The sequence below is a fragment of the Rhinatrema bivittatum genome, chromosome 5 (assembly GCF_901001135.1).
Source record: "Rhinatrema bivittatum chromosome 5, aRhiBiv1.1, whole genome shotgun sequence".
Classification (NCBI taxonomy): domain Eukaryota; kingdom Metazoa; phylum Chordata; class Amphibia; order Gymnophiona; family Rhinatrematidae; genus Rhinatrema; species Rhinatrema bivittatum.
The window spans coordinates 81,935,329-81,961,516 of NC_042619.1; the positions used below are offsets into that span (position 1 = coordinate 81,935,329).

General features: G+C 44.7%; 1 protein-coding gene and 1 long non-coding RNA gene across 4 annotated transcripts in view; one reads left to right on the top strand and one right to left on the bottom strand.

Annotated features, from left to right (window-relative positions):
* Positions 1-26,188, top strand: part of LOC115092045 — a 298,722-nt gene that overhangs the window by 183,631 nt on the left and 88,903 nt on the right. The window lies entirely within an intron of this gene.
* The window catches only part of CRYL1 (crystallin lambda 1), a 267,609-nt gene that overhangs the window by 65,413 nt on the left and 176,008 nt on the right, over positions 1-26,188 (bottom strand). The window contains exon 4 of the mRNA XM_029602510.1: positions 2,147-2,308. Within this exon, the coding sequence (XP_029458370.1) occupies positions 2,147-2,308 (162 nt within the window). The remainder of the gene's footprint in view (positions 1-2,146; positions 2,309-26,188) is intronic.

The window sequence follows — 26,188 nt, forward strand, 5'->3', positions numbered from 1 at the left end:
GTGGAATAAGTGTCCAACTTGGAGGCCTTAGTGTACATATAGGAGACATTTCTTGCAATGGAGAAGGAGGAAGCAACTGTGGCATTATCAGATATATACTTCTTCATGAACTCCAACCACATTTTTCTCTAAAACAGGATGTTTTGCTGGTGAAAAGCCATCTGATTCCAGGACTAAGACTGGCATAGCTAAAGGCATGCAAGAAATCTAAGTGCTTGAACAGAAAAAGAAAATAAAGAAAACAATTCACAAAAAACTTTGATGATTGGCTGAGAGAGAGACAGCCAAAAACATGTTTGTTCGCATGTGCAGAAGAAAAAGATTGAGGAGAGTCACGCAGCACATGCTCAGAGAAACCTTTTAATTTTTTTGAGCTCTGCGCAAGCTTTTCTGTCTCGGTACTGTTGGATGACGTCATCCACTTGTGTGGATGAATCTATCCGGCTTGTCCACGGAGAAGAGCAATAATTCATAGTCTACAAAAGTAAATGAACATGCTACAAAAACGGACCAGTGAAACTCGAGGATGAGAAGTACAGAGGTTGCAGAAACAAATTTCAAAATGATCATTACTTTTGAAAGTGTAAAATATGGAAAGCTGTTGACTTTTCCACTCTTGAATTCCATATTCCTTTACCCTTAAAGAATTGAAGATAAAAAACAAATTAAACTTGAAAGCGTGCGCAGTCCAGCTGCAGTGAAGGAGGGAATGAATACCTGGATTCAGTAATAATCTGAATGCTTAATTTTGTAGATAATCATGTTTTCTCTACCTTTTAGATTCCTCAGTTAGCTGGAATCTAAATCTCTCAAACATTTTCAGCCAATCTGTTTTAGCAAAATAACTTGCCCCATATCGTCCTGAGCTTTTCAAAAGAAAGATTAAACTTGATTTGACATATCTGGCAAATTAAGGTGTTTATGCAAGGCCTATATTATGAAAGGCAAAGGTATCTTATGTGAGTAAACATTGTCCTTAATGCAGACAGTCCTTGTACTGATCACAAGTGTTTTCAAAATGGTCAGTGTTCAAAAGGATTTGTCCAGGATTTAGCTGGATAAATATGTGATTTAAATATTTTCCCCCAGCTTTCTGGATAAGTCATTATCCAGATGAAACTTATTTGGATAAAAAGAGGAACTCTGGGGGCAAGGCTTAAACTTAGCTGGATAGTACCAATATCAGTGCTGTCCAACTAAATTTAGATGAATAATTCTAGCCGAATAGGTCTAGCCATGGTAAAAACGAGTCTAAAGTTATCCGGGCGCGTGCAGCCCTTTAGCCTCAACTAGCTAGATTAAAACATAGCTGGTTAAGTGGCTAAAAAAACTTTTAAAAAGAAAATTTGTGGGCCTTCAGGTCTGATCCTGTTGCTTTCTAGTTCACAAAACACTTTGAAATAAGTGTGAGCTAGTGCTCGATCTCCCCCATCAAATACAAAAAAAAAAAAAAAGGATCATAGCATTTCAAGGCCAGCCCCCTTCTTCTATGATATTTCTGGAGAAATCATCAAGCCCCCGCAGCCCACATTGAACCCACCCACAACCTCCAATGCACCCTCCCCACTTCCTCAGAACACACCCCAGAGCCTCTGAAACCCCAGCCAGGAGCGCAGTGTCGTCTTACCTGTGCTTCTGGATGGAGTTTCCAGGGGGAGGGGTGCAGGGGTGGGGGAAATGCACTAGAGGTTTCAGGTGGGTGGGATTGGGGGGGGGGGGGGGGGCAAGAACGGACTTAATGATTATTCCAAAAATATTGTGGCGGGCATTCTCAGGCCGGTAAGGCTGCTTCTGTTTTTTAAAATGTGGTTAGTTAGGGAGGGATCAGGCACTAGCTTGCATTCATTCAAAGTGCTTTTTGGAGTGGAGGGCTGTGGAATGAGGCCTAAAAACCCACAAAAATATTTTTAAAATTTTGTAGCCACTTAATTGGCTATATGTTGAATATAGCCAGTTAAGACTAAAATTATCCAATGAGTATATTCAGCGGGGCGTTTATCCCACCGAATATTTGGGACCAGTTGTCTCGCTAACTTGAGCCAGATAACTTGTTTGCTCACTGGCTTACAGAATATGGACCTCATCATTACTTTTAAGATAAAAAATAAAAGTTTACAAACTATTCCCGGTTCATTGGAGTACTTACGGGATGAGCCACGATACATTGTTTGACGTGCTTAAGTCCAGTGAACATTTTGGTAGGTGAAAGGCAGGACGTGGAGCTGCCAATTATTGCTTTATCGCTGGCCAGAAGATCCAACTGAGCAAATATCTTCTTTTTTAATTCCAGGTTCTCCGGAGTGCATTCCTGAAAGAGTTAGAAACCCGCAAATAATTCATTTGCAGTGGAATCACTCAATCATTCATTGCAATTATAAACATCTTTCCTTTTATATGTTACCATGGTACAATGATTCTGAAAAACAATATTATTCCCACTAGAAAGGCATAGATTAATGTATTTTATTTACTATTTTTGATTTAAAAATATTTAGTTATGGAGCAAATCAAACTGAAAGCACATCTTCTTTCCTGATAAGCTTCTTGGATGAGTCTGGTTATTTACAGCAGAATAATAAATAAAATTAATGTCTTTCTAATAAGAAATATATTTATAGAAAAATAATGCAGAGCTCTTATCTCCCACTTTGACAAGGATATCACAGCTGATAAATTAAAATAAAATAAATTAAACAAATTAAAACATGTGTAGCTTCCCTTAGAAAATTAGTAACCTGCACTAAAAGCACCTGTGTGCTCTGCACCCAGGGGTGGTTTTATAACGAGGCAGGATGAGGCAGCCAACTCAGTCAGAGATATTTTGGAAGCAGCAGCAAGTGATTTACCCCCCCAAAAACCCCTGCCTTTTAAGTTCTAACATCAGCAGGGTCCCCACACTCCTGTCAACATGAAAATCCACAGTGTTGGTGGTACGCATCAGTGATGTACTGGCTGGGGTTCCCACTTCCCACCAGCAAAAGGAAGGTCCTGCGGCAGCACAAAGCAGTGATATGCTAATGGAGTTCCCACTCCCTGCCAGCAAAAGGAAGATCCAGCCGTCGAAGAGGCCTTGTAGTACCACCAGTATTTTTCCCACAGCCAGCAGCAGAAGAGGCCCTGTGGTACCATTGGTGTTTCTTCTGCAGCCTGCAGGAAAAGAAGAGGCCCTGCAGTGCTGTCACTATTTCCTCTATAGCTGGCAGCAGAAGAAGAGCCTCTAATGTGCTGCCATTTCCCCTGCAGTCAGCAGCCAGAGAAGAGGTTCAGTATGTGTGTGTGTGGGAGTGAGAGACTGGCCAAGTGAGAATGAGTGCCTGTGTATGAGAGAGACTTTGAAAGAGACTATGTATGAAAGAGTGTCTGTGTGTGTGTGAGAGTGAGGTGCCTATGCGAGTGTGTGTGTGCATGTGTAGGAGAGGGTACTTGTGTATGTATGAGAGTGTGTGAGTGTGTTCATGTGTAGGAGACGGTACCTGTATGTGTATTAGGGGTATGTGTGTGTTTGTGTGAATATACAAGGTGATGCCTATGTGTGTGTATATGTATATATGAGATGGTGCCTGTATGTATGTATGTATACGAGGTAGTGCCTGTGTGTGTGTGTGTGTGTGTGTGTGTAGTGAGAGAGAGGGTGCCTGTGTATGAAGAGTACATGTGTGTATGTGAGTGAGAGTACCTCTGTATGTGCATGTGTATGTGTGCGTACCTCTTTGGAGTATGTGTCTGCCTGTCTGTGAAAGAGAGTGTAAGTACCTATGCATGTTGTAATGACAAAGGCAACTCGCAGCCCTCCCGGAGGGGTAGAAAGCCCTGCCATAGTAAAAAGATGCCGAACAATCTCAAGGTGGAACAGCAGGGGGCGCTTAGATACCCTAGAAAAACTACAATACCCTAGAAAAACTACAATACCAGAGCAGCAGTGGAAAGCTCGAGCCCAGGATGAGGCTGAAGGGGCTGCTGAAGGTGATTGGGATGAATTAGATTCAGCTGAGTCCATGCTGTGTGAAGAAGAGGGTGGGTCCCTGAGTGCAGGGGAATATGAAGAGAGCTGTTCGTTGGACATGGAGGTGGAGATGGACTGGGAGTTGCCCAGGGAGGACTCATCTGTATCCAGCATGGAGATATCCTAACTTTCTTCATCGCCGGCTAAGGGTGCCTGCATGGAAGCACGCTAGATAAAGGCCATGAGGACTAAGCAGAGAGACCCTTCTGCCTATGGCCACACTGCCCTGAATATGCCCGATCTCATCTATCTCCATGCTGGATACAGATGAGTCCTCCCTGGGCAAGTGTTGGAGGAATGAAGGAGTGAATGAGGAGAAAAACCTACAGGGGGAAATAGTTTGTCTCCCCTGTTTTCCAGTAAAGCACTAACTAAGGAGAGTGCTGGCTGTTTGTCTGGGCTTGGAGCACAGCTATAGGGGAGAAGGGGCGAGTTGTGCTGAATCCCCAATCCAAACGTTTATAGGCAGGATAAAAGCCTGAAGGCAGACATTTGGATAAGGGTGTTTTGGGTGCAGTCTTTCTGTTGTTGGACATTGGAGAAAGGATTACTGCACAGCCTAGAGAAAGAGGAATGATCACGGACTAATATTGAATAGAGGTGTGCATCCGTTTTCCACGTATTTGTAATCCGCAACTTATTTTGTCCTATCTGTTAAAAGCGTGGGGAGGCGAAACGCATCGCGATTCCCCACGTATTAAACAGATTTCTGTTTTATTCGGCCTCCTAAATAAAAATTTAAACCCCCCACCCTCCTGACCCCCCCAAGACTTACCAAAACTCCCTGGTGGTCCAGCGGCGAGTCCAGAAGCCATCCCTGCATTCTCACTCCCACGTTTGCCGGTTTCATCATGACGCCGATAGCCTGTGTCACAGGGGCTACCGGTGCCATTGGTCAGTCCCTGTCACATGGTCACCGGCGCTAACTTGTGCTCCTACCATGTGACAGGGGCTGACCAATGGCACCGGTAGCCCCTGTGACATAGTATGGGCAAAGGCTATCGGCGCCATTTTGAGTCCTGGCATCGGACGGCAGGTCGCTCCGGGACCCCCGTTGGACCCACAGGGACTTTTGGCCAGCTTGGGGGGGCCTCCTGACCCCCACAAGACTTGCCAAAAGTCCAGCGGGGGTCCGGGAGCGACCTCATGCATGCTGTCTGTCCGATGCCAATACTCAAAATGGCGCCGATCGCCTTTGCATCTCAAAATGGCGCCAATCGCCTTTGCTCTCACTATGTCACACATAGTGAGGGCAAAGGCGATCGGCGCCATTTTGAGTATTGGCATCGGACGGCGATTTTGAGTTTCAAAATGGCGCCTATCGCCTTTGCCCTCACTATGTGTGACATAAAAATTTGAAAATCTGCCTGTGGCCTGCAGGTTGGAAGACGGACGCTCAATTTTGCCGGCATCCGTTTTCCAAACCCATGGCTGTCAGCGGGTTCGACAACCGACACCGGTAAAATTAAGCGTCAGCTGTCAAACCCGCTGACAGCCGCCGCTTCTGTCAATAAGGAGGCGCTAGGGACGCACTAGTGTCCCTAGCGCCTCCTTATTACCGCAGACCCTCATTTAAATACAAAATCACATGCCCAGGAGAGTGGCCTGGGCACGCGTCGGGAGAGCGGGTGCTCGTCTCGGAGCACCGGCTCTCCAGCGAATTTTACTGAATCGGCCCGATAGCAAGCAGTTCTGTCCACGAAGCATAAACCCCACCCCTACCAATCTGGAAAAAAAGGGGCCCCCTCAGATCCTTGGGCCAGCTCTCCTTACTCAAGGGCTGCCTGAGCCCCATGGGACAGCACCAATATCCAACAGAACCTGCTGTTAGAGTTCACTCCTCCAGAGGGGAGGAGTTAGCAATCTGTTATGGTTCGTTCCCGTGGTATTAGGAGTTAGCAATCTTGTTATGACTAGACTGAGACTCCTGTAGAAGGGAGGATTTAGCAATCTGTTAGAGACTCTGTGAGGAGTTAACAATCTGTTACCAGCGGAGTGCTTGGAGAGAGCACTCGGCTGTAAAGAAAAGTAGATAGGTGGGTCCTTGGGCCGATGGCAGATGACTGCGCCCTCAGGAGGATATCCTGAGAGGGACCACCGGCTAGGCTTGGGTATGGAGACAGACACAGATAGTTCTATTAGACAGGTTAGTAGAACCACCAGAGGTGGCAGTAGTGACCTGATATGCCCGGCAGGGCTGGAGTCCCTCAGGAACAGGAACAGCGATCCCAGGGTTGCTGAGCTGTAGAGAAACTATAGATAGTGAGTAGACAGGGTATACTGTGTTCATAGCCAGAACTAGATGACAAAACTCACATAAGGTCTTAAAGAAGCTCAGTAGCTGGAAAGGGTTAGGCCCTCGAGGAGAGAGTACCTGGTTCCAGGGAAAGCTCTCAGAGAGTGATGGTAAATCACAATTGTCTGTATCTGCGATGGCTTTCAGACAGTAGAGAATCTTCAGAGTGTTTAGGAACATGGGCCCTCGAGGAGCGAGTACCGGTTCCTATCTGCAATCTGAAATAGTAACTCACAATGTCTGTATCTGCGATAGCTTTCAGACAGTAGAGAATCTTCAGAGTGTTTAGGAACATGGGCCCTCGAGGAGCAAGTACCGGTTCCTATCTGCAATCTGAAATAAAGAAAAAGAGAGCGAGGCCCCAGAGGAGCGGGCACCCCTGGTAAGTCCGAGGAGACAGAGTAGCTTGGACGAATCCGTAGTGAGTCCATATGATTGTCCGAGTTCATGACCGAATTCATGTCCTTGCTAACTCAATCTGTTAGCAAACGTAGAGACCTTTTATATTGGAAACGGATGACATCATCTCAGGGGACACCCCCGAGGTTCGCGCCCTTGCTGGTACATCAATTGGAGCGTGCCCTACGTCATCAGGAACATGGCAGATCCGCAGCGTCGTGCCGGTCCGGGGTTGCCGGAGGGAGACGGCATGAAGACACCATGGCAGCTAACCGTCCATCAGACCTGGAGGGAGTCACCACAGAGGTAAAAAGGGCGGAGTGAGGGCGTCGAGCAGCGACAGACGCAACACCTGCCTGCTGGTGCTGAAATTCATAATGGTGCCAGCTGACTTAAGGCTCCCCTTTGTCCTCACATTCACATTCCTGGGTTGTTTTTTTTTTCTATGAATAACGTAGGTTAGAACTTTTCTGGATCAAATAACTCTGCTAACAGATTTGTCACAAAAATGGCATATCATTGGGGGACCTCAATCTAGATACTGGATCTTCTCAATCAGTTCTACATAAGTGTGGGCAGAGATCAGAACTGATGTAAAACATGACTGTTAATGCCTCTTGTATCACATGACCTCCCCACCTCCATCCTCTAAAAAAAACAAAAAACAAAGGTAACTTTTTAACTGATCTTTTTTAAACCAGCCTAATTGAAATTTCAGTACAGCTACAGCAATTTGTGATGTCATTGGTTGCTCACACCTAACAAGTTCACTTTGTTTTAAAGGATTTTGACACATGGATGATGATTGTCCAATCTGAATACTTAGTTTTTTTCAAGGATTTTATAAATATGTCATTCACCTTTGAAATGTAATGGATTTTTAAAAAATAAAATGTGATGTTTTTGCATCAACAAGTATATTATGGGGCAATTTTCATTAAGCTGAGGAACAGCAGACTCGCTGGTTAGAGCATAGCCAAGAAGATTTAAGCAGATTTTCAGTCACGGTTGCAGCTGAAATCTGTCTTAAATCTAGCTGGATAGATTTAACCCTGTTATTCCTGTGCAGAGGGATAACCACTGAAGTTAGCCAGCTGGTTCTGAAAATGAGTGCTGGCCAGTTAAGTTACCTTCTTCCACCCAACCATGCCCCTGGGATCAACCAGAATTTGAGTACCAAATAATTGTCTAGTGAAAGTAGATGGTTATATTTAGCCCCTCATTGGCAGTACATTTTCAGAACCTTTGATCACAGCTTCTTTATTCACTGCCTAGATTATCAGCATCAAAGGTACTGCCTTAGGTGATTTCAATTTTTCTGTCCAACAGAACTCAGTCTGTCATATGGGCCAACGAACAGTCCATTCCTAAAAACCTCATTTGTAGAGTACCTCAGGCCTCTGTTTTTTCTCAGTTCTCTTCAACATCTACATCCATCCAATCTGTGACCTGATTCTATCCTTCAACATTGAATATCACCTGCATGTGGATGACTCCAACTTTGCGTCAAATTCAGATGTGATCAATCCTCTCCCATCGCCATTCTCAACAACTATCTGACGGCAGTAGCCCAAAGGCTCCATTTATTTATTTATTTAGAACTTTTATATACCGACATTCATGTGCAAAATTACATATCACATCGGTTTACAGTGAAATGATAAAAGCAAACGAATGCATTACATCAAACAAGGAATAAAGGTAACTGGGATCAGAGTTACAAATAAATACTAAGCTCTTCATGAGAGCAAGAAGCTAAAAATGAACAATATCACATTTCTAGGATACATAACAGGGGATCAAAGTTAACTTTGCTAGACAAATGGAGTCTAGAAGGAACAAAACATATGAAACTGGGTGAGAATGGACCAATGGGTAAATTACCAGGGGATGGGATAAAGGTGGAGAACAATAAGCCAAAGGATGAAGACAAATTTACTGACATGGGAGGTAGAGGGATGCATAACCTGCCTGTGAAGTTATGCCTTGTTTCGAGAACGAAAAGCTAACTAAAAAATAGTCCAGTTATTAGAGGGAGAGATGGATGGATCATCTGTATTAAGGAAAAGCTTGACAGAACAGCCAGGTTTTGAGTCTTTTTTTTTTTAAGGTTGTCGGGCATCGTTCTTGCCGAAGATCTGGCGGGAGAGCATTCCATTGCGGATGGCTAGCTGTGGAAAGTGCTCCATAACCATAACTCAAACTTGTCACCTCTTAAGGTCAATTCCCTCCTTATCAGGCACCCCCATCCAACTAAAAGACTCTGTACAAATCCTAGGGGTTCAACTTGATCCTAATCTCATTATGGAAGCCCACATCTTTAAAGTAGTGAGAGTCTCCTACTGCTTCAATCAGCACAGCCTTGCATCAGTTATCTATGCACTAAGGACTAGTCATTTAGATTACCGAAACAATCTTCTGAACAGAAGCTCACAGACTTAATTGAAATGACTACAACTCATGCAAAACACGGTGGCCAGAATCCTTGTAGGTGCCCAATTGTCAGACCACATTACACCCATCTTCTACAGACTACATTGGCTAATGAATGATTAATTCAAAACCCTCTGCTTTATCTTCAAATTTGTGAATAATCAGACCCCGGAGTACCACACTTTTCTCGTTGCCTTCTGTACCTCAGCTAGAAAGCCCTGATCCTCATTCTTTCCTCCCCACCCCTGACTTCTGCCAAATTGAACTGCACAAGACTAAAAGCCTTCAATTGCTATGCTCCCAAGAGCTGGAATAAGCTTCATTTACTCATCTTCCAGGAACCAAACTACTTCACTTTCTGGAAAAAGGCCAAGGCATAGCTATTCAACCAGGCCTTTACCCAGCCGGCTCATTAGGAATATTAAAGTTTTTTCCCACACTTGGTCTTTATGCCTGTGGCAGAAGCCCTCAGGACACCTTAAAAGACCGGTCCCAATTGCCCAGTACCAGTCCACCTTAATGCAAGGCATTCTGGGTAAAGGGTGTCATCTCTGAACAGGAATATAGTCTAGGCTCAGAGGAGAGCAGAGCAGGCCCTGGGGAAGATGAGGAGAAAGAACTCCAATTAAGTACTGCTGTATTGCTGTGTTTTTGTGAAGTATTGCTGAGGTAAGCAACTTCTGTATAAAATATGAATGTTGATAATAAACATGTGCAAGAGAAAAGCTGGAGCCCAGACTGTAATCTGTCCTCCATCCAGCCACAGATCGCTCGTGTTGTGCTACAATGCCATACAGTGGCACTCAGTATTAGCTACATTTAACAATACTATACCTGTTTAAGTCTAAATTTCTGTAATCCACTTTGAGATCAAACCTGGCAAAAACCAGAATATCAAATCTTTGTAAATAATAAATAAATAGGATCCTTTTTTCCTGTCATTGAGGTTTTCCATTTAATAAGCTTCATCTATAAACAGTCAGAATGTCACTTTCTCGAGTGCCAAGGATGGCACCTCAGTTGAAATCAGTGCATTAAATTCACATTATTTTGAGAAATTAATTCTAGATACATTTCCATATGTTTTCTAAATGCTAGACAATGCAGCCCTAATTAATGCAATTATACTTAACATTATTATACTTAAAATAATTCACTCTTTTAGTGCATTGACATGTAATCTGACATGGTAAATACAGTGTACTACAGACAAGAACCTCAAAACAATCATTTGTTATTGTACTGAATCAAATCCCTTAACATTTCTCTAAGAAAAGAAATCACAAGGAAATCATTTTAACTCTAGAAAATAAGCTGTCATTTAAGAACTGCAAAGCCCATTGTATTTAAGCCATCTTATCAAACAGCTGCAATGAACTGGACAAGCCTAGATCCATTAAATTAGAGAGCTGGTAAAGTTTAAACAACTTACTTTAGTTAAGCTGTGGACTAGTAAAATACTTTATTTACTGTGTAAAGTCATTAAAGGGCAGCAATGAATAGCCTTATTGTGAGAGTAAAGCAGCTTCTACCCCAAAATGCTTTGTCCCTTTCTTCACATTGTAAGATAATCAGAGGTAGGAAGGCCAAACTGTAGGAAACTCAAACCCGCAATGATTATATATGATTTCTGAATGGAACATTTGCAGTCTCTTTTATAGTGGTGCAATTGTGCTCTGTTGGCCCAGTCCAATAAGGTTTCTGTCCTTGTCAAGCATGGCCTCATTTTCTCAGTGAAGGATATTGGCTTCCTCTGGGACAGAAGGGAAAAGAGAGGCCCCAGAACAAGCTATTAATCAAGAACTGTGTCACTTGCAGGTGGATTCTGTTTTTTAGACAAACTTCCAACTATTCTGTGCGCCCTGAGAAAAAAAAATCAAACAGTATGTAACTGAGATACAGTAATCAGTCTTCAACAGCTGAGAAGTTCTCTGAAGGAGTGAGGGCAACAAGGTTACAGGCAAAATGAGGTTACTTTTTAAGTGATACTGCATATTGCTGTGCCCACTATTTTGGTGAGAATCACACTTCACCTTAATTTTAAAAAATGCTGTTTGCAATTATGTCAATATATTGTTTACCTGGAAAAATCCCTCAGATAGGATGAACTATACACAATTGTGTTTTGGTACATGTTTTAAAACCTCTGAGGTTCTCTTTAATCTAGTGATAGGATGTGTCAATAGCCATTAGGGTTTATGGCACAGCAAAGATGAACTGGGAACAATTCTTTCCTACACTTGAACAGAGAACTAGAAATCCACAATTCAGAGAAGGTTACCTTGGGACCTACATGTTAACCAAATGATTTCTTAAACATTTCTTTTTAATTTAAAAATGCCTTTTAAGTAGCTATTACAATATAGTTCCACTCTCACAGAGTTATCTTGTTCCAATTCAGCTTAAATTACTCTCTTGCATAGCTTGAATTTAAGTTTTAGTGACTGTTTTTGGGCTTGGGGGAAACCAGAACTTTGCCTGTTGCAATCATTTTTTAGATTAGTCCAGTAAGAGGCATCCAAAGATGTTAATGTTCATGAGATTTAACTAAAAGATTTTTCAGGATATCTTTCATAATTAATCACCAATTTAATTTATTTTAAAATTAAGAATAAGACTACAGAATAGTTGACTATTGGAGGGCATAGAGCCATTTGCTTTAGAATTTTGCAAGAATAGACTGGACATGCTTCTGACTACCAAACTTATGAAAAGCAGAATTGCTTACTTGTAACAGGTGTTTTCCAAGGGCAGCAGGATGCCAGTCCTCACATATGGGTGACATTATTTGATAGAGCCCGGTCTAGAATTTTTATGTCAAAGTTTCTAGAATTTTGACTGCCTCACTGCCACTATACTATGCCCTTTCAGTCTTGGCTTCTCCTTACAATGTTAGGAAGTAGCCAATTCCAAGGGGAGGTGGGAAGCTTTTGTGAGGACTAACATCCTACTGTCCTCAGAGAACACTTGTTACAGGTAAGCAACTCTGCTTTCTCCAAGGATAAGTGGGGGTTGGCAGTCCTCACATTTTGGGAATCCCTAGCTGCAGATTGCCCTGAACAAAAAAATGGAAACAAAAACAAAGTGCCAAAGGGATCAACAAACTATTTTTGTTAGCAATAAGTTTTTTTTCCATTTTATAACTTATCTATGAGGGGTAGACTGGAACAAAAACAACAGGCATAGGAGGGAAAGAAGTTTAATTGTATACCTCAAGCAAATTCTGCAGGATAGATTGGCCAAACCTATTGTCACATCTGGAGTCCCTGCCTAAAGAGTAATGAGATGTAAATGTGTAGCGAGAACTCCACATTGCACCCTTGTAGGTCTCCCGTTGCACCCTTGTAGGTCTCCTCCATACAGATCAATCTTAGGTGAGTCACAGATGTTGCCAAAGCTTGGACAGAGTGAGCCTTGACATGGCCCACCAGATTCAGTCCCACCTGGGCACAACAGAAGGAAATGCAATCTGCTAGTTAATTAATGTCTGTTTGGCAATGGCAATCCCCAGTTTGTTGGTGTCAAAAGAAACAAAAATCTGGGGCTTTCTATGAGCTTGAGACTGCTCTAGGTAGAAGGCAAAGGCTGTCCTGCAGTCCATACTGTGCAGAACATGTTCACCTTGGTGAATATGTAGCCTGGGAAAAAATGTTTGAAGGACAATTGACTGGTTAAGATGGAATTCCAAGACCACCTTAGGCAAGAAATTAGAACAGATGTGCAGAACCAACCTATCATAATTAAACTTGCTATAACAGCCTGGAGTTCACTTACTCTGTGCGCTGAAGTGACAGCCACCAAAAACACGACCTTCCAGATTAGGTACTTCAGATCACAGGAGCATAGTAGCTCAAAGAGAGAGAACCACATTGAGGTTCTAAGAAATACCTGAGGGCCTGATGGGAGGCTTTGAATAAAGCAGGTCCACACAAATCGGACAACCTAAGGCTGTACAGAGATGGGTTTACTTTCATCATGCTAGTGATATGCACCATTTGCACTAAGATAAACTGTTACTGAGTTGGTCTAGAGACCTGACTCGGATAAATGAAGAAAAAATAACGCAATTTTTGAGTACAGCAGAAGAAAGGATCTAGAGAATATTATTCACATCACAAGGCAAACCTACTTCAGCTCATAGGACTTCCTAAAGGAATCCTTTCTTGAAACTAAAAGAACCTGAAACACAGCCTTGACAGTTCAAGAGGTTGCAAGGTCAGCCTCTCAATATCGAGGCAGTGAGAGCCAGGGACTTGATGTTGGGATGATGCAACCTGTCTTGATTCTAAGTGATGAGATCTGGGAAATTCTCCAGCCGGATCAGTTCCCAGATGGACATCTTCCTGAGGAGTGGGAACCAAATGAGTCTTGGCCAAAACAAAGCTATGAGTATCATGGTCCCCTGGTCTTTTTTCAGCTTCAATAGAGTCTTCATGACTAGTGGTATCAGAGGATATGCATATAGCAGGCCTTTGCCCCAATCTAGGGCAAAGGCATTGAAGGCTAGTTTGCCCTTTTCTTGGAACAGAAGAGCGGAACTTTCCTGTTCTGAGGGGACAAATCAGATCCACTGCAGATGTGCTCCACTCATGGCAAATCTCTTTTGCTACTCCCCAGTTAAGGGAACATTTGTAGTGGTTCCAGGATCCAATTCAGCATGTCCACAAGGACATTCTCATTCCAGCCAGATATGTGACCTTGAGAACCATCCCTTGAGAGATGGCCCAGTCCCACACCTGAACAGTCTCTTGTCCCAGGAGGTGCAATCCCATATTTCCCTGCTTGGTGATGTATAACATTGTAACTTGGTTGTCCATTTGCCCAGAACTACTTTGTTGGCTAACCAATGTTTAAAAGCCTTTAGATCATACTGAATTGCCCTGAATTCTAGGAAGTTTATATGATGAAGCTTTCCTGAGCAGGCCAAAGACCATGGGTGCACATCCACTCTACATGAGTTCCCCACCCAGGTTGGATGCATTTTTGCAAGGATAATGTTGATCAGAGAAATCTGAAAGGGTATACTTCTGGTCATACTGGAACTGTCTCACCAGCAGGGCAGGGAGTCCTTGAGCAGTTGTGTGACATATGCTGTCATGCAGATCCTGAGTGGCTTGCAGCTACTGTGATCTGAGGGCCCATTGGGCTTTCCTCATATGGAGATGTGCCAAGGGAGTTACATAAACAGTTGATGCCATAAGGCCCAAAATCCTCAATATGTCTCATGCTGATGTCTGCTGAATTGTCTGGATCCTTCCCACTGTGGATATCAAGCTGATAGCCCACTGTTGGGGAAGTATGTTCTTGTCCAAGTCATGTCTAACAGGGTATGATAAACTCCAATTGAGATGATGGGCCAAAGTGGAACTTGGGGTAGTTGAGAATGAACCCTAAAAACTCCAACATCCTAATGGTCTTACACATTGATTCTGTATCACCACCTGCAATGAGCTTTTGATCAGCCAATCATTCAGATAGGGATACATATGCATTTCCACCGCCACAGGAAAATATTTGATGAAGATATGCAGGACTGACATTAGGCCATAAGACACCAAGTGAAGATGGTCTCCTACAATGAATCTGAGATATTTCTTGTGAAGGGGAAATATCTCTATGTGAGTGTAAACATCCTTGAGATCAATAAAGCATAGCCAGTTCCCTTTTTGAAGAAAGGAAATCAAAGTGACCAGGGAAATCATCTTGATCCTTTCTCTTTTCAGAAATTTGTTCGAGGGCTTTAAATGTAGAATGGGAAGCAGTCTGCCTGTTTTCTTTGGAATCAAGAAGTATTTGAGTAGAATCCCTACACTTTTTCCCATAGTAGGACATCCTTGACCCCATTGATCTCTAAGAGGGAGAAGAGGCCCTGTTGAAGCAATTTCTGATGTGCCAAGTGATCCCAACTAAGATCTAGGGGTTGGGGAAGCAATTTGGCAGAAGGCCCAATAGGTATAATATGTGCCAACTTCATATGATGCTGAGGACCCACACGTCCAAACTTACACTGGATCAATAGTTTACATTAAACCTCATCCTGCCTCTGAAGGAGAAGGTCCTCCAACATGGGTACAGGAAAGTAGGTTATGCTCTGTGCGATCCAGTCAAAACCCCATCCCAGCCATTGACTAGGGTGCTGGCTGTGGCTTGGCCAGGCAGGAAGAGCCTGCTGAGTATAGGTCAGAGGGGGAGAGAGTATAGCACCTCTTCGGGTGGAAAAAGTACCTCCTCTGCTCCATTCTTGTATACCTTCTAGAAGAGGAGGGCATTTCCAGAGTGACGATAAAGCATTGTGCAGTATTCACATACCTGTGCTACAGCTTCCTCAACCCTATATCCAAAGAGATTCTCTCCAGTGATCTACAAGTCTTTCCTGGACCTCTGGTTGGATGTCTGAGGCATGCAACTAGGTGAGTTTGCAGACACCAATCCCCATGGCAGAGATTCTCAATGCCACTTTGAAAACATCAAAAGTCGAGCAGACCATATGTTTTCTACATTCCATTCCCTTGTCCACCAGCAACTGAAGTGTGTGCTGCTTTGGAGGAAGCTCCTCAATAATCTCCTGCATCTATTTTGATAAGTTCTGCAATTACTGGTCCATGAAGAACTGTTATAAGGTTGTGCAGGCATTCAGGCTATCCCCCTGAAACATCTTCCTCCTAAGAGTGACTAGGATTCTAGTAACCTTCCTCAGGGGCACTAAGGAATGGGTCCTGGTTCTTTTGGCCCTCTTGAGTGTGGATTTGAACATCACAGATTGGTGCAGTAGCTGCCTTTTTTCAAATCTGAGTGTCTTCTGGACCAGATAATCGTGTTCGCTTTCTTTTTCACAGGAGCCACAAAGAGGGGATTCTCTCACATCCTCATCTGCAACCGACCACACAAAAACACAAAAGAGGGAGCAATGGCTCGGCTTCAGCCTGTGCTGGTTCCTACGTCTTCAATGGTGGAACACTAAGACCTTGCAGTGTTGAATCTTTTTGTCCAGCTCTTCCTCAAAGATAGCTGATGCCAACAATGACTGGAAGGCAGGAGAACTGGCCATGTCCATGGCTGACAGTAGGACAACCCCCCCCCCCCCCCTCCCCGAGACTGGTGAGGCTCCCATGCCTTTGAGAATAGGCACTTTTCCCTACGGGACCACTTAGGAGGGGGAGAAGTTCTTGCCCATTACTGAACCACCCTGCTCCCAGCATCATGGACTGATGGAGATCAATGCCGGTGCTTCTTTGCCTTCGCTCTGTGTCTGGTATTGGAGCTCCTCAAATCTGGTGTTGAAGAAGTGGAAACCAAGCTTTCTTAGAATGGGAAGAGACAATCAAAGGCCTATCCCTTTAGTTTTTACCAATCCTGATGTCAAGGGAGTGGACTGCCCTCTCAATGCCATTGCAGTACCAGCATCTGGTGCAACTCGAGGGTCCTTCAGTGTTGATGCCTCCAGTGCTGATGCTAATGGATTAATCTTCTGGTGCTCAAAATGCTTATCCATCAGCTTAGGTTTATGGTCATGTGGAGATAACACCTCCAGACCTCATGCAATACCCTTAAGCACAAGATACATCTATCATAGGGATCCGTGACCGACATAACCCTGGTGCATTGATAGCATTGTTGTAGACTGCTGGACATGGATGACTGGAAAATAAAAGAAACAAAATCAAACTCAATGGCTGCTAGGCAATTGATGCCTATCTGGCACTGACAGTGTACCAACCTGGCACTGAGACAGAACGAAAAAATGATCAAAAAATCTACCTAGGGAATTTCAAGGAGATGAAACAAGATTTCAGGGTCCCACAATGAAAGAACTTTCAATAAGTGAGCAGGAGAGTGAGGAACTATGACCAGTGGGCTCCATGAAAAAGAATAGACTGAAGGGGCCTCTATATGGACGTGTAGTATAGTAGCATGCCAGGCAGGTCAAGTGAGGCATAGACAAAATTCTAGAAACTTTAACATAAAATTTATGGGCCAGGCTCCATTGGTTATGTCACCTACATGTGAGGGCTGCCATTCTGCTTGCTCTTGGATAAAATCAGAGTTTGAGGAGCCCTGAGGAGCAAAAGGATTCCTTAGAATCTGTGGGATGAGTGTACTGGGCGTTTTCAGGAGTAAATCTGCCTGGGAAAATCCACAGAGTGACGGTTGATCAGAATGTCTGCCAGGAGCTCACTAAGAGAAGAGAAAGAGAAAAACAGCAAAGAGAAGAGATTTCATCTACCCAAAAGCTACTGGGAGGTCCCAGGGTGGAAGGGTGCCTGCCCTAAGATCTTACCTGATTGAAAAAGGATTATATTTAGATTTTTGTGACAATTTTGAACTTTGTTGCTGTTTAGTTCACTATCAATTAGAGTACTCTGTTGGACTTTATTCACTGCCATCAGTTTGTAGTAATGACTTATTTCTGAAAAGAGAACCAAAGTGAAACCATTTCTTTGTTGTAACTGGACTGGTGTTCAGGAAAGCTCCAGACTGAAAAAAAAACCCTAAGGGCCTTGAAAAGCAAGATTCTCTCTTCCCCCACCGCCCCCCCCCCCCTCACCTCATATGAGAAACCAGGGAGGTCATGAGGCCTTGCGTAGTCTGTACCACTCCCCAGGACACCTGTGCCCTAGAGTTGACTGGGATGGAGGTTACATTTTTATTTAATGAAACTACAAACTCAGGGGCAGATTTTAAAAGGTACGCGCGTGGCCTACATTTGTGTGTGCTACCCGGCGTGCACAAATGTATGCCCAATTTTATAACATGCACGCAGCTGCGCGCGCATGTTATAAAATCAGGGGTCTGCGCGTGCAAGGGGGTGCACACTAGTGCATCTTGCGTGGGCCGAGCCCTCGGGGAGACCAACTGGCTTTCCCCGTTCCCTCCGAGGCCGCTCCGAAATCAAAGTGGCCTCGGAGGGAGCTTTCCTTTCCCCCCCCTACCTTCCCCTCCCTTCCCCTACCTGTCCCGCCCCCCAGCCTGAAAAAAAAACAACCCATACTTTTATTTCACAAGTTACGCCTGCCATAGGCAGGCGTAACTTGCACACGCTGGCCAACTGCCGGCACGTGATCCCCAGCCCAGCGGCCATGGAGAGGCCTCTGGCCCCGCCTCCACCCCGCCTCCGGACTTCCCCGCCCACCCACGCCCCGCGACCGCCCATTTTTTCAAGCCCTGGGACTTACATGTCTCCTGGGGCTTTAAGAGTGCCACGTAGGGCTTTGAAAATCTGCCCCTCAGTTTTTCATCCTACCAAGGCCAACATAGGTGTCAAAGGTTTTTGGTTTAATATTATCTCAAGCAAAGTTTTGTTCTATTTGGATACATCATTTACTCCTCAGGACTGAAAGTCCATTCAAGAAGTTTAAGTATCTTGGTTACAGTTCTTTTTGGTACTTTCAAAATAAGGTTCACAGCGTTGTTTTTTTCTAATTAACACCGATTATCTAAAGATGTAAATTCAAGATAATTTCTGTTTAAGTGTTAGAGCCCTGAAAGCTGGATGATCAGATTGGGAAAGTATTGAGGAGCGGAGTGGTGGCCCCAGGAGGAGGTGGGCAGCAAAAAACAAGAGCAAGTGAATTCCCCCTTTTAGCAGAGTCTGGTTAGACCAGCACGCTTTAATTTGGAAGGAATGTGGCAAGCTACTGCTGCACTTGAAAGGTCCCTTTCATAACCCAATTATGCTTCATTTTCAAGAATCTTCTGGGAAAACTAAAATTCTTGAAAATGAATCAATGCTAGTAAGGATCGTTTGGAGGTACTGTAAACCAGATATTAAAGTATAATTGAAAGCAAAATCCCATCTGGTGAAAGATATTAATTTACATTATAAAATTGAAAATGTGGAAAATATCGTGAGGGGTCAGATTTATAAATTTTCCTAAGAGTGATTTGATTATATTGTTGGATATGCTTTAAAGGTATAATTTTGAAGTCCTGAAAATTTCAGAGAATTCATGCCAGCGCCTTTTAAGGAGAAAGAAGATGGGGGAGGCCTGGCTTTGGCCCCACAACTATCGACGGACTCTGAATTTAACTCAAAGCCAGGATGGGGGGGGGGGGGGGGGGCGGCAGCGGCTGCCCCAGAGGCAAGTCCAAGGAGGTTTCATCAGCAAGGCTGCTTTTACTTGGATCTACTGGCCACAGCCCAAAATCTCAGGCAGCAGAGATCAGTCTTCTGTTAAATACTCTAGCCCCTCCCCTAGGAACTAGATGGGGATGAATGTGAGCCTGGATTAGACAAAGCCCCTTCTCCTCTCTTGTTCCCTCCCTTTCCTCCTATCTGCAGGGAACAGAAAATGGGGGGGCTGGAGAAGACAGAAGAACAAAGAAGAATTTGCTTTTTAGCTGCATATTTCTTTTTCTAATTTGGGATCCCTTATTCTGTATTTGGTGAGGGTCTGCCTGTTGTTCTGCATGTGTGGCAGAGGTGAAGTATTCTGCTAGCATGTAGGTTCTACGTAGGGATCTGTAGTATATTTGCAGTGTTGCCTTTTCGTGCAGGGTTGTTGCTATTTGAGTTCTGTTAATGCTGTTTTGATATAGAAGGTTTGCTATATAGTTTCTGAGTGACCTTTTGCAGGGTTTTATATTACTTCACAAAGTGCCTGGTAATGGAAGGGACCTTGTGTTAAAGTAACTGAAGCGACAGCGTTATTTGAACGTTTTTCCCCTATAATGAGAGGTGAAAACATTTCTGCCAGCCAGCCATTTCAGAGATTACCTTCAACCAGTCTAGTATAAGGTATTTCTTGGGATCTTTTTTTTTTTTGTAGTCTATTTCCAAAAATCACAGAACACATTATTCATCAGACTGTGACATGATTTCTGAAACATACATTTTGCAAAACAAAGTTTAATATTTAAAAGTATGATGTCCAGATATGTGATTTTACAGGATTATTCCCACTGCTTCAAATGTTTGTTTAAGGATGGTCTCAATTCTCCTATCATGAACATCCTTCAAGGCCGTTCCTCCCTCTCAACCTTTTGCAGACTGCACAAACGATCTCCCACCACTGGATCCAAGGGGTATAAAGCTTCCAAAACTCGGCCACCTTTGAAATTAGCCCCCAGGGCGCCCCACTCAAGATCAATTAATTCTTAAATGGCCTCCATGACAGGGAAAAAATCAAGAGGCTTTACGCAAGGAAACCAAAATGGGAGCTTTCTTTGGCTCAGAACTGGAATCCGTTCCAGGCACTCACAGCATTTTCAAGGTCTGGGAAATCAGAGCCGGCAGCTCATCTCTATGAAAGAACTGCAACACAGTCCTGTACGGTTCCAGTCCCGGAGGAATTTCTCTATCCTCCAGGAGGTCCCTAACGGGAAGTCCTACTGCTGATCTGGGTGTATTCTGACGCTTAACAGGAGTAACACGCTGCGGCTCTGCCCTGGCAGGACTGGGCCGGCTTGAGGACTGTGCCTGAAGAAAGGGTTTCAACCCTTGAAAAAAAATTCTACCCAAGAAAAGGCAGAAGGATCCAAACCAGGAGGCACCTGTGCTGCGCCCACCGAGCTACCTTCCTTCGCTGACAAACCAGTTAAGGGAGTTCCAAGATCAGGTGTCCCTCCTGACACATCTTTACCCAGTCCCTCATCAGGCTGGGAACCACCAGGCTTATTAAAATCAGAGGAAGGTAACTCTCCCTGAATCTCCAAACAGCGCTGGCACAAGTTAGAGGGCATGTCAGGCTGAGATGCCTGAATATGACAGGCAGCGCATAGGAAAAAGCGCTTAGATTTCTTAGCTATAGGCGCCATTCTGCTTTGTTTTTTTGTTTTGTTTTTTTTTAATGCGCCCAAAACCTAGGTGTCCCAAAGATAAGCGCACAATCAATGCTTCCAAGCTAAGCACTCGTCTAACCCAGACGTCGCTTACCCTGGATGCCCAAACTGATGTCCACCTAAGTGTCCAAAAAGTGGATGCCCAACCTGGACACACTGCCTGAACTGACACTCCTGAAGAGGGCAGCCGAGCATGCAGGCAAAGCGAGTGAAACACTGCTGTGGCCTACCACACGGCACACAGAAGGAAAGCCTCAGAGCAGGGCCTAGCCGAAAAAGGCTGCTCAACCCACCAGGCTGCCCACATCCCTTAAACCTCCCTCAGATCGGGATGAACGTCGGAATGGCGCGCTGAGCAAGGAGACTGGATAAGGAGGAAGCCTTACAAAAAAATCTTCCTTATGCGTCTCTGTATTTATATATATATATATATTTTTTTTAATTTTACCTGAGCTCAGCCTTACGTGGCTGAGTACAGAGTCGGTCTCCAGCTGCGGGAGGAGAGGGCATATGCTGTCACACTACAGGTAAAGAAATTACACCGCCAGAAGTGATGGTCAAGACAATTGTACCTCTATCTGCACCAACACACTTCTCTGGGGAAGTTTGGAAATATAGAGGATTTATAAATCAGCGTTGCAAGCATTTTTCTCTGCAACCTAATCATTTTCCTACAGCTTATGCCAAGACCATCTATATCTTGTCTTATCTGGACGGAAGAGCGTTGGCTTGGGCCTCTCCACTGTGGGAGCGCGATGACCCTCTCCTGCATGACCTTGATGGGTTCCTAGAACTGTTCAGATCAGTATTCGATGACCCTGTCAGGTACATGACTGCAGGATCCATGTTAGTTCACCTGAAGCAAGGTAACCTACCTTTACCAGACTTCACCATAGAATTCAAGACGTTGGCGTCAGAATTACATTGGGACCCTAAGTGCCTGAAGACCTTCTTCTTTGAAGGACTGAACTCTTGGTTGAAAGACAAGCTGGCGGCTTGTGAGATGCCTGAGACCTTGGCTGAACTAATGAAGTTGGCAACAAGGATTGATTGCCGACATCGTGACAAGGTTCAAGAGATCAAGACTCCCAGAAAACCCCTTCAAGGAGAAACTCGAGTGAAGTCCACATCCAGGCCTATTTCCTCAGGTCCAGTTGCTGGTGAAGAAGAACCAATGCAATTAGGCCGCAGTCACCTAACTTCAAAAGAGAGAAGAACACGAAAGAGACTGGGACTATGTATGTATTGTGGTCAAGCTGGCCATGCTGTGCAAACATGCCCTATATGTCCGTTAAACTGGCAGACCTAAGTCCTGTGGGAGGACTCTTCTTAGGTCTAACTGCACCCTCTCCTCCACTCTCTCTTCCTGTATCTTTGATCTGCAGACCTCTAGAATACCAGACTCTTGCCCTAGTGGACTCTGGGGCAGGAGGAAATTTCATTTTGAAGCGTCTAGTGGAACACTTGCGGATTCCCACTACTACCATGAAGTCTCCACTACTTCTATCTTCTATTCATGGGGAGCCCTTACTGGGTGAAGTAACCCTGCTCACTGATCCAGTGAGCCTACGAACTGGTGCTCTTCATACAAAGACTATTTCCTTCTTTGCGCTAGAGAAGGCCATGCACCCTTTAGTACTGGGGCTACTGTGGCTGCAGAAGCATATGCCTCAATTCAACTGGGCCACACTGGAGCTGTCACAATGGGGTCCAGATTGCCATGGTAAATGTCTGATGGAGGTCTCTCCAATACCCTGCATGCCAACTACCCCGTTGATGCCTGAGTTGCCGCCACAATATGCATTTTTCCAAGATGTATTTTCCAAAGAAGCCGCAGACGTTCTACCTCCATACAGATCCTACGACTGCGCCATCAATTTGAAGCCTGATACTGAGCCACCCAAAGGAAGGGTTTACCCATTCTCTGTTGTGGAGAATAAAGCTATGTTAGAGTACATACAGGAGAATCTTCAGAAAGGCTTCATAAGACCCTCCAAGTCTCCTAAGGGGGGAAGCTTCTTATTTGTGGGGAAGGACGGAACACTACATCCATGCATTGATTACAGAGGTCTAAACAAGATCACTGTGAAAGACCGCTATCCCTTACCACTCATCTCGGAGCTATTTGATAGACTACAGGGAGCCAAGATATTCTCCAAGCTTGATCTCAAGGGAGCCTACAACCTAGTTCGCATCTGCTCTGGCGATGAATGGAAGATGGTTTTTAATACCCGGGATAGGCACCTGGTGATGCCCTTCGGCTTGTGCAACGCCCCGGCTGTCTTCCAAAACATGATGAATGACATTCTGCGTGATCTACTCTACAAATGTGTCCTTGTATATCTAGACGACATCTTGATATTTTCCCAGGACCTGAACACTCACTTGGAAGATGTCAAAAGAGTACTGCTAAGACTTTGCGAGAACCACTTATATGCCAAGCTGTCTAAATGCGAATTCCACAAGGAATCTGTGCCTTTCTTAGGGTACATAGTTTCCAACCAAGGCTTTCAGATGCATCCACAGAAGCTTGAGAGCATTCAAAAATGGACACAGCCCACTGGTCTGAAAGCTCTTAGACGATTTCTGGGATTTACCAACTACTACAGAACATTCATCAAGAACTACTCTTCACTAACTGTTCCACTAACAGTTATGACTAAGAAAGGTGCCAACGTTGCCAATTGATCTACGGAAGCTGTGACAGCATTTCAGAAACTGAAAGATGCCTTCTTCAGTAAGCCATGCCTTCACCATCCAGATCCGACGCGACCCTTCATCGTAGAGGTCAATACTTCAGATGAAGGTGTAGAGGCCATGCTAAGCCAGTCCAGCGACTCTAAGATCTTGCATCCATGTTCCTTTTTCTCCCGACGCTTCTCGCCTGCGGAGAAGAACTACATCATTGGGGATAAAGAACTACTGGCGATAAAGATGGCGTTCGAAGAGTGGCACCCCTGGCTTGAAGGTGCCCAACATCAGATCATCATTTTCACAGATCATAAAAATCTGGAGTACCTCCGTTATGCTCAGTGCTTAAACCATAGACAGGCGAGATGGTCCCTGTTCTTTAACAGATTTGACTTTGTGCTGAAATATCATCCTGGAGATAAGAACGTCAAAGCAGATGCCCTATCTCTCTCATTTATTTCTGAAGACATACCTGATGAACCTCAGCATATCATCGACCCGAAGAGAGTGATCCTGTCAACTACTCATCCAGTACCTGCGGGCAAGACTATCGTACCCAATAACCTGAGAAAGAAACTGTTAGCATGGGCTCACGATTCAAAACTGGCTGGACATCCTGGTCAACGCGGAACTCTGGCCAAACTGCAGAAGTACTATTGGTGGCCCACCATGAAAGAGGACACATTCACCTATGTGGCTTCTTGTTCAAATTGTGCCAGACAGAAAACTCCGCCCTGACATCCTTGGGGCCTGCTTCATCCCTTGCCAGTACCAGATGAGCCCTGGACTCACATCGCTACAGAATTTGTGGTAGACTTACCACTCTCAGGAGGTAACAATACCATCTGGGTTACAGTGGATCGTTTCTCGAAGATGGCTCACTTCGTGGCTCTCACTGGCTTGCCCTCAGCCATGGAGCTTGCAAGACTTTTCATCACCCACATCTTTCGCCTGCATGGCATGCCAAAGCACATTGTCTCCAACAGAGGAGCTCAGTTTACAGCAAAGTTCTGGAAGGCTTTGTGTAAGAAGCTTGACATCTCTCTCGACTTCACCTCTGCATACCATCCTCAGTCGAATGGCCAAATGGAGAGAATGAATAGAACACTCAAGCAGTTCTTCCGAGCCTATGTTGGCTCACGTCAAAATGACTGGGCTGAACTGTTGCCCTGGGCTGAATTCGCCATCAACTCTCATCCAGCAACATCTACTGGATCAACACCATTTGAAGTGGTCTACGGACGACTGCCTTTACCACCTTTATCACTTCCACTGTCAGTGTCATCCTCGGCAGCTCAATCTACTGCCAAAGAAATCCATCTACTATAGACTAAGACTAAAGAGATGCTACAGAAAGCAGGATGAAGAGCAAAGAAAGGCTATGATGCTCACCACTGCAAGGCTCCTGAATTTCAGCCTGGTGATAACGTCTGGCTGTCAACAAAACACTTAAGACTCAAGCTACCATCAGCTCGTTTTGCTCCTCGCTTTGTCGGACACTTTCCCATCCTCCGACGTCTGGGTACTCTTACGTACAGTCTAAAACTTCCACCAGCAATGAAGATTCATAATGCGTTCCATGTCTCGCTATTGAAACTACTCATTCTCAGCAAGTTTTCCTCTAAGACACTGGAACCTACAACTATTGATGCAGAAGAAGACAGAGTACAAAGTAGAAGCCATCCTCGATGTGAGAAAGTGAGGCAGAGTTTGGGAGTAACTCCTATCATGGGAGGGTTATGGATTTGAAGAAAACTCTTGGGAACCTTTGGCAAATATCATGGATAAAGAGATGCTTCAACAATACCACAGAACGCATCCTCAGAAACCAAGACCAGGTAGGAGGTCTGGAGGGGGCCCTTTGAAGGGGGGTACTGTTGTGTCCGTCAGTCTCAGACTGTTTCGACCTTTGTGCCTCACCTCTCTCTCTGCTCTCTCCGCTAACCTTGGGAAGATGGCTACCTCCGCGATTGCAAGCCGCGCTCTCCGGCGTCCCTGGAACGGCTATGGCAAAGCCTCACGCCATGTTTCTCCTAAGGTCCTCCTAAGGTGCTTGCGCACATGCCACAGACGTCTTTCTCCACGTCATGGCAGGAACCTCGGGGGCGTCCCCCTCGAGTGACGTCACGCCATCCGGGTATTTAGCCTGTGCTTGTTTGCTAGCTCATTGAGTTAGCAAGGATTGGACTTGTCCAGTCTAAGCTACTCTGCCGCTTCCGTGCTGCTGCTAGAAGCTCTCTCTCTCTGCCCTTCGAGGTATTCTCTAACCTGGGTACCCGCTACTTGGGGGCCCTTTGCTTTCTTTCAGGTGCCTTACTGGGATCAGGTACTCGCTCCTCGAGTGCCTGCTCTCCCTGCCTCGTTGCCTGTAACCATCTACTTCTGCCTACTGGAATCGCTACCACACAGCTACCATCCAACAGGCCGATAAAGTACAGTGCACTCCGGCAGAGCGCACTCTTAACCCGCGATTGGACGCGCGTTTTTGACGCGCTACCTTTACCCCTTATTCAGTAAGGGGTAATAGTGCGTCGAAAACGCACGTCCAACCCCCTCGAACCTAATAGCGCCCGCAACATGCAAATGCA